This window comes from Oncorhynchus kisutch, linkage group LG15 (assembly GCF_002021735.2).
Source record: "Oncorhynchus kisutch isolate 150728-3 linkage group LG15, Okis_V2, whole genome shotgun sequence".
In the NCBI taxonomy this organism is placed as follows: domain Eukaryota; kingdom Metazoa; phylum Chordata; class Actinopteri; order Salmoniformes; family Salmonidae; genus Oncorhynchus; species Oncorhynchus kisutch.
This window is the reverse complement of record NC_034188.2, coordinates 12,238,435-12,252,370: the sequence shown is the minus strand read 5'-3', so window position 1 is coordinate 12,252,370 and position 13,936 is coordinate 12,238,435. Positions and strand designations below refer to the sequence as shown.

Below are 13,936 nucleotides of genomic sequence, written 5' to 3'. Positions count from 1 at the left end.
GTCGAGTCCAGTAGTAGAACCCCTATCACCCAGGTCGAGTCCAGTGGTAGAACCCTCATCACCCAGGTCGAGTCCAGTGGTAGAACCCCCATCACCCAGGTCGAGTCCAGTGGTAGAACCCCCATCACCCAGGGTGAGTGCAGTGGTAGAACCCCCATCACCCAGGGTGAGTCCAGTAGTAGAACCCCTATCACCCAGGTCGAGTCCAGTGGTAGAACCCTCATCACCCAGGTCGAGTCCAGTGGTAGAACCCCCATCACCCAGGTCGAGTCCAGTGGTAGAACCCCCATCACCCAGGTCGAGTCCAGTGGTAGAACCCCCATCACCCAGGGTGAGTGCAGTGGTAGAACCCCCATCACCCAGGGTGACTCATTCTTATTACTTTTACATTCTTATAACCGTGTCCATATACAACAACACGTGACGCCATTGGGAACATATTTTACCACATTGTCAGTAAGCCTTTCACAAGTCTGAGACGATGGTGAAATGGCAAACTGTTGATCTGGATAATGAGATCTAGATGAATAGAGGGGTAGTCAGTGTTGTTGCAGTAGGAGCTACAGTGTGTCGGAGAGGACACAGCGCAGAGACTTTACCTCGTCTGCGTCAGGCAGCAGTTTGCAGAGCTCAGACAGTTTCTCGGCCCCGTAGCGGGTCCCGACCCCCTGCCGGATATCCTCAACTATCTCCTGGACAGCCCTGGAGAAACATGACAACACACATCAGCTCCATGGTCCACACACACCGGGATTAGGGAAATAGAGTTTCAGCCACAGAGGACAGAAGTTACTAATATACTGAGGTGATTCAAGAGAACACTAATTATTTAAGAAATCATTCAGGGGTGTGGAACGGTGGAGGGGGTATCATTCAGCGGTGGAGGGGGTATCATCCAGGGGTGTGGAACGGTGGAGGGGGTATCATGCAGGGGTGTGGAACGGTGGAGGGGGTATCATTCAGGGGTGGAGGGGGTATCATGCAGGGGTGTGGAACGGTGGAGGGTGTATCAGACACACACATGGTAAAGCTTATCTCCTCTTATCAGACTGACTGTTGAGGGAAAAGGTCTTTGACGCCACATTGGCGACACACTGCATGACATGTGCCCTGAGCAAATACATACACAGATAAAACACACACACAGGCGCTCAACACAGAAACTTCAGCAAACACGTATGTAGACACCCACACACAGCGGTCCTTAGAGGTTGAGGTATCACCAGAGAGAGAGAGAGCAGAAACCGGCCATTCCCTGACTGTATGACCTCTCCTCGACTCAAACTTCCTCCAAATGACACAAGTCTGCAGCTCAACCCCTCCAGGAGCCAGGACTCTATTAGAGATATATCTCTCCTTTCATCACTCCCTACATCAGACGGCTTTCACCATTCCTTCTCTTTCCCTGCTTCTCCCCCTCTCTCTTTCCCTGCCTCTCCCCCTCTCTCTCTCCCCCTCTCTCTCCCCTGGCTTTTCCACTCTCTCTCTCCCTCTGGCTTTTCCACTCTCTCTCTCCCTCTGGCTTTTCCACTCTCTCTCTCCCTCTGGCTTTTCCACTCTCTCTCCCTCCCTGGCTTTTCCACTCTCTCTCCCCCCCCTGGCTTTTCCACTCTCTCTCCCCCCCTGGCTTTTCCACTCTCTCTCTCCCCCCCTGGCTTTTCCACTCTCTCTCTCCCCCCCTGGCTTTTCCACTCTCTCTCTCCCCCCCTGGCTTTTCCACTCTCTCTCTCCCCCCCTGGCTTTTCCACTCTCTCTCTCTCTCCCTGGCTTTTCCTCTCTCTCCCCCTCTCTCTCCCCCTCTCTCTCCCCCTCTCTCTCCCCCTGGCTTTTCCACTCTCTCTCTCCCCCTGGCTTTTCCACTCTCTCTCTCCCCCTGGCTTTTGTTGACTTTCCTCTCCCCCCCCCCCCCAAACTCTTCATCATTACATACTTAAGTTTCCTCCCTCGTTCCCTTGCTTCTCTCTCCCCTATATTCCCATTTTTCGGTCTTTCTCTTACATTCCTCCTCTCTGCCCGTCGGCCCTGTGTTCACTAATACCACGGCTCTGTGTTCACTAATACCACAGATCTGCCCGTCGGCCCTGTGTTCACTAATACCACGGATCTGTGTTCACGAATACCACGGACCTGTGTTCACGAATACCACGGATCTGTGTTCACGAATACCACGGATCTGTGTTCACTAATACCACGGCTCTGTGTTCACTAATACCACGGCCCTGTGTTCACTAATACCATGGCCCTGTGTTCACTAATACCACGGATCTGCCCGTCGGCCCTGTGTTCACTAATACCACGGATCTGTGTTCACGAATACCACGGACCTGTGTTCACGAATACCACGGATCTGTGTTCACGAATACCACGGATCTGTGTTCACGAATACCACGGCTCTGTGTTCACTAATACCATGGCCCTGTGTTCACTAATACCATGGCCCTGTGTTCACTAATACCACGGATCTGCCCGTCGGCCCTGTGTTCACTAATACCACGGCCCTGTGTTCACTAATACCACGGATCTGTGTTCACTAATACCACGGATCTGCCCATCGGCTCTGTGTTCACTAATACCACGGATCTGTGTTCACTAATACCACGGATCTGCCCGTCGGCTCTGTGTTCACTAATACCACGGATCTGCCCGTCTGAATCAGAGACAACAGTAACCTCTGTTGAGGAGTGAAAATACACGTGGCTCAACTGGGATTATAGTGATTCAAAAGAGTTCAATAAAAGTTTTTTTCCTTTGTAGCCTGCGGTCTGTTATTTCTATACACCACTGAATGCTGGATACAATAATCGTCGCCACAGCTGAAATAGAGCATCATGAAAAGGTAGAGGGAAGTAGCACACATATTAATACCATATTGTCTCACGAAGGGACCAATCTGTTCAAACGACTTCCACCCATGTCGCAAATCTAAAAGGACTTTGTGACTCACACAAGACAAACAAGCTCCATGTAAGAGGACACGTTTTTGTCCATAGGAGAGGCTCTTCTCCCTTCATAAAGGCTTTCAACTACATGTTCTGACATATGCTGTTTAGAGAGAGAAAAGCGCTCTTCAACTAGGATGCGCACAATTGAATCTCTGTGAACTCAGTGTGCAGTACACGCGTGGGCATGACAACATACCTACTCTGCAAGAGGGCATCGCCTGGTAACTACAGTCATACCCACTAGTGTTCTCACAAAACCAGAATTTTGACTTTGATACTCGATACTACAGCAAAAACAACAAGTCATTTTATCCAAAGACACAAAATGACACTTGATCCAGACAGATCTGTAAAGTTCAATATCATTACTGTTGAAATGTTGAAATGTTTGAATGTATGCATTAATGAATCAGCGTAGCCTAGTGGTTAGAGCTTTGGACTAGTAACCGGAAGGTTGCGAGTTCAAACCCCCGAGCTGACAAGGTACAAATCTGTCGTTCTGCCCCTGAACAGGCAGTTAACCCACTGTTCCCAGGCCGTCATTGAAAATAAGAATGTGTTCTTAACTGACTTGCCTGGTTAAATAAAGGTTAAATAAAAAAATAAAAAATACAATCAATCTAACCACATTACGGTATTTGAATGGTACATTTCTATTGATAATCTGGGTAAAACTGGCGTATTCAATAGGAGTTACTGAGCTTGTTTTGGCTGATTTCAAGAAGATACAGATGAAACTCTTTATCCTTCCATGTGGGGCTTATTTTATTGCATAGAAGAAGCTATCGCTTCTTCTACACATGTGAGCGGTCTCTAAGACCCATCATTCACACACACAGTCCGTTCAAGGCAAAGAGCAAAGATGATCTTGACTGAGAGACGTGAGACGGGGGAAACAAAGTGAATTAATAACGTTTTTAGTGACAATCAGCAATATTTAGCGTTATGGTTTGCATATTTTTTTTGGGGGGGGGGGGGTCCCAAGTGGCGCAGCGGTCTAAGGCACTGCAGCTCAGTGCTAGAGGCGTCACTACAGACCCTGGTTCGATTCCGGGCTGTATCACAAACGGACTTGATTGGGAGTCCCATAGGGCAGCGCACAATTGGCCCAGCATCGTCCGGGTTAGGGTTTGGCCGGGGTAGGCAGTCATTGTAAAGTTTTAAAAATATCACAAACACTAGGATAGTGAATTGATGTGTTCTTCAGCTGTAAGCTAGCCAGGAACGCTAGCCCGCTAGCCAGGAACGCTAGCCCGCTAGCCAGGAACGCTAGCCCGCTAGCCAGGAACGCTAGCCCGCTAGCCAGGAACGCTAGCCCGCTAGCCAGGAACGCTAGCCCGCAAGCCAGGAACGCTAGCCCGCAAGCCAGGTACACTATCCGCAAGGAAAGTTAGCCCGGTAGCAAGGACCCACAGAGCCCAGTAGCAAGGACCCACAGAGCCCAGTAGCAAGGACCCACAGAGCCCGGTAGCAAGGACCCACAGAGCCCGGTAGCAAGGACCCACAGAGCCCGGTAGCAAGGACCCACAGAGCCCGGTAGCAAGGACCCACAGAGCCCGGTAGCAAGGACCCACAGAGCCCGGTAGCAAGGACCCACAGAGCCCGGTAGCAAGGACCCACAGAGCCCGGTAGCAAGGAAAGTTTGCGGTAGCTTCCAGCTTGTAGTGTTCTAGCTTGTACTGGACATTGTTTTGGAAACAGTAATTAGCAGCTTAAACATTTCTACATGTTAACTTCTGTGTAGCATGAGTGGGGAGCTAACATTATACAGTCCAGACTCCCAGTTAGTAGTTCCTCAGGACAGACTAGAGCCAGTATAAGAGGGGAGCTAACATGATGCAGCCCAGTGAGTTAATTGGTTCTTCAGGATAGGCAGGAGCTAGCAATGAGTAAGTGGAGGCTGTGGAGCAGGCATGATGCTCTCGCTCTATAAGGGTAATAATCGGCTGCACTGATAGACTTGATCCTCTAAATCAGTAGACGACGTGAGACACATTTGACAGAAGAACCAAAAGTAACACATTTCAGTACTGAACCATTTTTCATGTTCTGGTATCGGAAGAAGTACCAAAGCTCCGGTATACTGTGCAATACTAATACCCACAGACACCAACCATGTCTGACCCACACAGACACCAACCATGTCTGACCCACACAGACACCAACCATGTCTGACCCACACAGACACCAACCATATCTGACCCACACAGACACCAACCATATCTGACCCACACAGACACCAACCATATCTGACCCACACAGACACCAACCATATCTGACCCACAGAGACACCAACTATATCTGACCCACAGAGACCAACACACAGACACCAACCATATCTGACCCACAGAGACCAACACACAGACACCAACACACAGACACAGAGACCAACACACAGACACCAACACACAGACACAGAGACCAACACACAGACACCAACACACAGACACAGAGACCAACACACAGAGACCAACACACAGACACCAACACACAGACACAGAGACCAACACACAGACACCAACACACAGACACAGAGACCAACACACAGACACCAACACACAGACACCAACACACAGACACAGCATCAACAAAGACATTCCAAACAGTACACTGATTTTAAACCTTCAATCTAAACATAAAATAGAAGTGAAAACATCAAGCTATAGAAAAGTGCAACCCTTTGTTTTACAAAAAATTTTAAGACTTTTCACCTTGTTTCTCCAGACTCAAACGCTACAGCGTAGAGGAGGACAACTAGCTGTCTATTAGTGAGTCCCAAATGGTGCCCTATTCGCTACAGGGCCCTGGTTAAAAGTAGTGCACTGTAAAGGGAATAGAGTGCCATTTGGGACACAAACTGTGTTCTACCGTCTTTACTGAAGGGCAGCTCTCCTTAACGGTCTGAGCAGGTGTCAACTTTGACCCCTCGGGTCACCATCTTACCCCCTACCACTTTGTGCCCCCCTACAGTCCAGTTGCTCAGGCAGGATGCCATTTCATCTGCACCTGTTACCTTCGTGACACCCCCTGTCCCATCACACTTAGAAGACCCCCCCCCCCCCCCCCCTCACACACACACACACCGACCCACTTCCCACTCCTCGATAGTGTGAAGGGTTGTTCCCCTGGGTACTATCCCGGCCCCTTGTACTTCCTCCTATAGACTAAGAGCTTCTCCCATTCATGGTGCTTGACCTCTGATACCAGAGCAGCACATGCTCTCTAGGACCTCACAGATAAATACCTAGAAAGTGTGTGATGAGGAAATGGAAGTCGATCCTTACGTCTTAAACTGTCGTAGAAATATTCCAACATTCATACTGCGTTTGGAGTCCAGTAGTGAGACCTGCAAACACAGACACGGAGAACACGTCAGATACTAGGATCAAGCTGGAATAACAGTGGAGGGAAGGACGGCCCCATCATAATGGCAACCATGGAAACAGTGTTTGATATCATTCCATTGATTCCGCTCCAGTCATCACCACGATCCCTTATTCCCCAATTAAGGTGCCACCAACCTCCTGTGTGGTTTATACAGTATCTCTTTCAACTTTACAGACAACACATGCTATCAATATAAGCTACCTGGCAGTTTAAACTACACCTCGCTTCGGTGCCAGTCTAAACTACACCTTGCCTCAGTGCCAGTCAGTGCCAGCCTAAACTACACCTCGCCTCAGTGCCAGTCAGTGGCAGTCTAAACTACACCTAGTCGGTGTCCGCCTCTAGCCAGCATGCTGTTTTCTTGGCACAGCAACAACATACCTATTGAATGCACACACGTGGCACTAACTCACACTGCACTCCTATCCCATACCTTGTCTGTGGTGCTGTCTCTCCCAGTCTCCCCCACCCATCTCCAGTCCTCTCATCCTCCCCCACCCATCTCCAGTCCTCTCATCCTCCCCCACCCATCTCCAGTCCTCTCATCCTCCCCCACCCATCTCCAGCCCTCTCGTCTCCCAGCTATCTCACCTTATCCGTGGTGTTGTCCTGGGGTGAACTGCATCGCATCAGCACAGACCTGCGTCTCAAACTCCCGGCTCTGTCCTGAGGTTTACTGTCCTTCTGTCCAAACAGCTCATCCAGAGAGGGGAGGTCTATAAGGAACTCTTCCTCCTCCGTAGCCGCTCCACTCCAGACACTCTTCCTCCCCTCCACCTTCTCCTTAGGGATCTGCTCCCAGTTCAGCTTCCTCAGCCGGCTGCGACGGGCCGAGTCCATACGGGTCAGAGGAGAGGAGGGAGGCGGGGGAGGAGGCGGGGGAGGAGGAGGAGGAGCAGGGATGAGGGGTAGGGGAACAGGTTTAGCACCAGGAATCAGAGGGAGGGTATTCATGGCTGTCACTTCCAAGACGAGAGGCGCAACACCACGGGGGCTGGCGGGTGGCGTTCCATGAAAGGCACGGGACTCCTTGACGGACACGGTGAGGTTAATAAGCATAGAGGCTAGTTGGGAGTTAGGATAGGGCTCAACTAGGGTTTAGGACTGGTTGAAGAGCATGGAGGCTAGTTGGGAGTTAGGATAGGGCTCAACTAGGGTTTAGGACTGGTTGAAGAGCATGGAGGCTAGTTGGGAGTTAGGATAGGGCTCAACTAGGGTTTAGGACTGGTTGAAGAGCATAGAGGCTAATTGGGAGTTAGGATAGGGCTCAACTAGAGTTTAGGACTGGTTGAGGAGCATGGAGGCTAATTGGGAGTTAGGATAGGGCTCAACTAGGGTTTAGGACTGGTTGTAGAGCATGGAGGCTTGTTGGGAGTTAGGTTAGGGCTCAACTAGGGTTTAGGTTAGGGCTCAACTAGGGTTTAGGACTGGGACTGGTTGTGGTCTAGCATTGCTGATAGCCAGAGTTCAACATCGATGGATGGATATTGAAATGTAGGATATAGGGGCTAGTTAGGGTGTATCTTTAAAGCTTGTTAGGGTGCTTCCCAACGAGCGAGTACAGTCTCTACTCAACCAAGGTGTCCACTCTCTGTTCTCTTCTCACAGTGGTGCAAGTCTCAGTCAGTCCCTCCAATCTAGGAAAACAACACAATGAAATCAACTCTCAGGAAGGTTCAATAGACAGACAGACCTCAGAATACTGCTCATGACATCTGTATTATGCTAATAGCAGTATAGGCTATTCAGCAGTATAGGGTATCAGACAATATAATGAAGCATTTCATCCAGTCTCCACGATCACATTACTTATTTAAAGACAGATATACATTATAAATACGTGTCTAGTCTGGCTCTGGGCTTGACATTAACATCTTCATATATTTGAGTTACTACACATTATTTGAGATGACATCAGATGCTCTGAGATTCAGAAGCCAAGTGTTCCATTGTCACTCATTCTGATAATTCGATGTAGAGAGGTTGAGCCCTAGCCTACATCAACCCAACTCTTCGATGTAGAGAGGTTGAGCCCTAGCCTACATCAACCCATGTCATTTGGAATCAGTGTAACTTATGTTGTTGATTGTGATTGACAAACCACATTTTCAAATAGTCAAATATTTCTTATCCGTCTGTATTCTTTGAGTAACCACCGGTATTTAAGGTTTTTCAAGAAGCATTTGGAGTATTCCAGTGTGCTGGCCCGCGAGCTACTAACTCACCGACACCTGGCTAGTCCTTTAATTACCAGCATGGTTATATCTCTGTTCATCACTCTACAGCAGATCTAACTGGCTGTTTGTTACACAGCCTGAAACATGTTACCTTCAGTCAGGTTACACCCTCACAGAGAGAGCAGAGGGAGCAAGAGGACAGCATGTGTAATCCTGCACTGTTTCACCCTGATGCCTGCCTCCACACACACACACACACACACACACACACACACACACACACACACACCTCCACACACACCTCCACACACACCTCCACACACGCCCTGCCTGCTGCTCTACCTTCTAATTATTGCAAATGGGAGAGAGGTGTAGAGAAGCAGATCTACTCTCTCTCACACACAGAAAGGTGTTACAGAAAACGCCCCTACATTGTCTGTGTCTAATATGACTAGATTCTATTCAGATAGGACATGTCAGGTCACGAAAACATCATGCACCCACTGGTGAGTTTTGGATAGGCCTTTCCTGCAATTATTAAAAAATGAGTCTTTAAGGTTTCAAGTGCATTTTCTAATTAATCTGATTGAAAATTATTCAATCATAATGGCAACATGTGGCGGCAGGGTAGCCTTGTGGTTAGAGCGTTGGACTAGTAACTGGAAGGTTGTGAGTTCAAACCCCCGAGCTGACAAGGTACAAATCTGTCGTTCTGCCCCTGAACAGGCAGTTAACCCACATTAACCCAATCAATGATTCCCAGGCCATCATTGAAAATAAGAATGTGTTCTTAACTGACTTGCCTGGTTAAATAAAAGGTTAATTTTTTTTTACAGAAAATATTTAAAAAATGTGGGATTCCTCGTGTGATATTCTTTGCATAAATGACAACACTCGGGCACAATGGCGCTCTGAGGCCAGTAATCAATGCCAAGTCAGTTGTTTCAATTTGCACGGCATGAGCCGCCACAGAGGCTGCTTTTAGACAGGCTGTACAACAATTCGGATCTTTTTTCAACCAATCATATCAGATCTTCAACATAAGATTTTTTTTCTAGAGATGATCTGATTGGTCAAAAGAACAATAAGTTAAAAAAAAAATATCTGAAATTGTGCTGCCTGTCTAAACACAGCCAAAGACTTTACAGCTCTGACTAGGCCAACCGTAAATTACTATTTTGTCCTACTATACAGCCAAGACGGTCATTCTTCAAAAGTAAACATAAAATGTTAAATAAATACATAATTTGGGAGAAGTAGGCGAAGATAGCCTGATGGTTTTAATTCAAGGAGGAACGAAGAGATTGTGTGGACACCCCCAAAACAAACAAATTCAATTGACAGATTTAGTCTAAAACGGTGTCAGTTCCTAAAATAGACTTTCTTTAATTTAAAAACCATTCAGTCACCTGGGTAGCATGGGACTACCGTGAATATTCATAATTTGATCATCTCTGCATGTTTTTTTCTCAATTAAATGTAGGCTAAATTACTTTATAAAGACAATTGTTTTGGCTATAGCGAGTTTTCAATAATGCCTTAAATTTACAAAGCAATCCCCTGGTTTATCGTGGTTATTTCCAGTTTTTCCTGCAACAAAAAAAAAAAAACACTCAAAATACATGCTACTTACAGCGCGTTATGATGCGATATCCAACTTCCCAAAGTTAATTTACAATTCCTTCTTTCTTGTTGTAAACTTCAATGAAAACCGTATTGTTTTAATTAATCCGTTCTGTTGCTTGACGCCTCCGTACTCAAGCCAATGCATTGTGCTGCTCCGCAGTTTGAAGTGTTCCACTCTGCTCCGCTCAATTTTCCTTGAAAACTTTCCTAGCGCTGAAGGAACGCGCAGGCGCGCCGCCGCGTCGTTTAGATTTTCCCCAGGATCGCGCACCTCTGTTATGTAGACCAAACATGCCACTCTCTGACATGTAGAATACGGAATCACGGCGGCTCTATTCATGCATTTATATCTGCAACGTTCGATACGTTTGGCAACTGAACGTGGCCCTGACCTTGCATTATTTCATCCCAACTTTCCCATGTGATGGTCAAACAGGTACTTCACTAATCAATCCAGTGGTTTCCCCTGCATACCTGAGCACATTTATAATGCCTAGACACATTTATAACAGGCTTACACGCTAACACACTCACTCAGGCTACCTGCCTTTACCCATTAGGCTACCTGCCTTTACCCATTAGGCTACCTGCCTCTACCCATTAGGCTACCTGCCTCTACCCATTAGGCTACCTGCCTTTACCCATTAGGCTACCTGCCTCTACCCATTAGGCTACCTGCCTCTACCCATTAGGCTACCTGCCTCTACCCATTAGGCTATCTGCCTCTACCCATTAGGCTATCTGTCTCTACCCATTAGGCTACCTGCCTCTACCCACTAGGCTACCTGCCTCTACCCACTAGGCTACCTGCCTCTACCCATTAGGCTACCTGCCTCTACCCATTAGGCTACCTGCCTCTACCCATTAGGCTACCTGCCTCTACCCATTAGGCTACCTGCCTCTACTCATTAGGCTACCTGCCTCTACCCATTAGGCTACCTCCTCTACTCATTAGGCTACCTGCCTCTACCCATTAGGCTACCTCCTCTACCCATTAGGCTACCTGCCTCTACCCATTAGGCTACCTGCGTCTACCCATTAGGCTACCTGCCTCTACCCATTAGGCTACCTGCCTCCCCAACACATAAAGGTGAATAAAAGAGTACTTATGAAATGATATAGAAAGTGCCATTATTAGGATATACTGTATAGATACAGTTGTGGCCAAATATATTGGCACCCTTGCACTTTTGTTAAATAATTCCCTATTTCTTCTAAAATAAATTGAAAATTGAAAAAAATGTTTGGTCTTCACACCTGGTTTTTGTATTTTCAACATTGCCGAAAAACAATTTTATTTTTGTAAACTTAAGTTTACAATTTAATTTGAAAATAAAGACACATTTTGCACACCAGTATCTGGTGTGTTCACCTGCACATGTTCATCTGATAATTTATCACTCCAGTGTTAATCTGCTAAATTGTAATTATTCACTCCTATGGCCTATTTATTGCCTACCTCCTCATGCCTTTTGCACACAATGTATATAGATGATTTTTATTCAACTGTGTTATTGACTTGTTCATTGTTTATTGTTTACTCCATGTGTAACTCTGTGTTGTTGTCTGTTCACACTGCTATGCTTTATCTTGGCCAGGTCGCAGTTGCAAATGAGAACTTGTTCTCAACTAGCCTACCTGGTTAAATAAAGGTGTTCTCAACTAGCCTACCTGGTTAAATAAAGGTGTTCTCAACTAGCCTACCTGGTTAAATAAAGGTGTTCTCAACTAGCCTACCTGGTTAAATAAAGGTGTTCTCAACTAGCCTACCTGGTTAAATAAAGGTGTTCTCAACTAGCCTACCTGGTTAAATAAAGGTGTTCTCAACTAGCCTACCTGGTTAAATAAAGGTGTTCTCAACTAGCCTACCTGGTTAAATAAAGGTGTTCTCAACTAGCCTACCTGGTTAAATAAAGGTGTTCTCAACTAGCCTACCTGGTTAAATAAAGGTGTTCTCAACTAGCCTACCTGGTTAAATAAAGGTGTTCTCAACTAGCCTACCTGGTTAAATAAAGGTGTTCTCAACTAGCCTACCTGGTTAAATAAAGGTGTTCTCAACTAGCCTACCTGGTTAAATAAAGGTGTTCTCAACTAGCCTACCTGGTTAAATAAAGGTGTTCTCAACTAGCCTACCTGGTTAAATAAAGGTGTTCTCAACTAGCCTACCTGGTTAAATAAAGGTGTTCTCAACTAGCCTACCTGGTTAAATAAAGGTGAAATAAATAAATAAATTATTTTAAAAAAAAACGTCATTAAGACAATTATTGGAGCTAGAACTTGGTTGCACAGCCTTTCCCAGGATAACACTGGCAAATTCTTCTTGTAGCCATCAAATGAGCTTGTTGCACATGTCTACTGGCAATTCTTCAGCAGCCTACTGCTCTAGTTCTCCACCAACTGCTGTTTTCAGCTTTCGCCATAGTTTATGGATATGGTTCAGATCTGGACTCTTCCAGAACAGTCCAATGTTTCTTCTTCAACCATTCCAGTGTTCTTGGGGTTGTTTGTCTTGCTGGAAGACCCACAACCTTCAACAGATACAGTTTTTGGACTGTGTCTCTGGAATGGTTCAGAGATGCTGTATTTGAATCACATCCAAAACCTATGGTGAAATCTGAAAACAGCAGTTGGTGGAAGGCACCCCTCAAACATTGAACAATTAGATCCGTTTGCTGCTGAAATTTTGGCCAAATTGCCAGTAAAAAGGTGCAGCAAGATCATTGATGACAACAAGAATAATTTATTGTTACAGTATCTTGGTGATAAGTCCTTGTTCCAGGGTTATCATCACAGGGGGGTGGGGCTGTGATCTCCGCCTGGTGTAGAGAGCCTTGATCAGGGGAGAGAGTAGCGGAACAAGACCCTGAGAAACCACATGGATTAGACAGACATGGAGATTATGTTCAGATCCAGATGAGACTAGGGAGGGAGAGATGGAGCAGGAGGAAGAAAGAGCCTGCAGAAGGGAACAGAAACAATTATATAGAGAGAACATTTTGAGAAAGAGAGTGTATGAAGGGATGAAGCCTGAAAGCTAAGAAGCTAGAAGTCCAGACAGGCTGTTGACCCATGGCTGTGAAGCCACAACACTGGCCTTTCATTGGACGTGCTTGGGTGTCCAGGGTGCTCATGGACCCATGTCACCTGTGTGTTCTCAGGTAGGTAGCCTCCTTTACACAGCACGGTGACAGAAACAACTCAACACATCAGAGGCAGTAGTAGTTCATGAGGAGGTTATGACCTCTCAGGGCCAGACATTGTTCTCTCTGACTCCGTCCGTCCATCGGGGTGCGTTGTGGTTACGGCGAGACTGTGCCAGAATAAACTAACTCTCAGGGCCAGACATTGTTCTCTCTGACTCCGTCCGTCCATCGGGGTGCGTTAGGATTATGGCGAAACTGTGGCAGAATAAACTAACTCTCAGGAAATGTCTCTTTCTGTCCAGTCAGTTCAGGCTTAATTTAAATAGCATTTAACATTTGATTTGATTTAGTTTAGTCCTATTCTTTAACTTTGATTTTTGGTTGAGATGGAGACAATGAATCCAACATATTGGAGCGGCAGTGTAGCCTAGTGGTTAGAGCGTTGGGCTTGTAACCGGAAGGTTGAAAGTTCTAACCCCCGAGCTGACAAGGTACAAATCTGTCATTCTGCCCCTGAACAAGGTAGTTAAACCACTGTTCCTAGGCTGTCATTGAAAATAAGAATTTGTTCTTAACTTACTTGCTTGGTTAAATAAAAGGTAAATTATTAATTTGTACACAAACTGGAATTAAAGACAGAACAGTCCAACGCAGACTAAGT

General features: G+C 46.4%; 1 protein-coding gene across 1 annotated transcript in view; it reads right to left on the bottom strand.

The window, feature by feature from the left end:
- LOC109905917 (FH2 domain-containing protein 1-like) overlaps positions 1–10,367 on the bottom strand; it is a 25,216-nt gene extending 14,849 nt beyond the window's left edge. The window contains exons 1-4 of the mRNA XM_031789664.1: positions 10,140–10,367; positions 6,921–7,966; positions 6,227–6,288; positions 600–702 (exon numbers count right to left, since the gene is read on the bottom strand). Of these exons, the coding sequence (XP_031645524.1) occupies positions 600–702; positions 6,227–6,288; positions 6,921–7,388 (633 nt within the window). The 5' untranslated portion in view covers positions 7,389–7,966; positions 10,140–10,367. The remainder of the gene's footprint in view (positions 1–599; positions 703–6,226; positions 6,289–6,920; positions 7,967–10,139) is intronic.
- Positions 10,368–13,936: the final 3,569 nt, after the last annotated feature.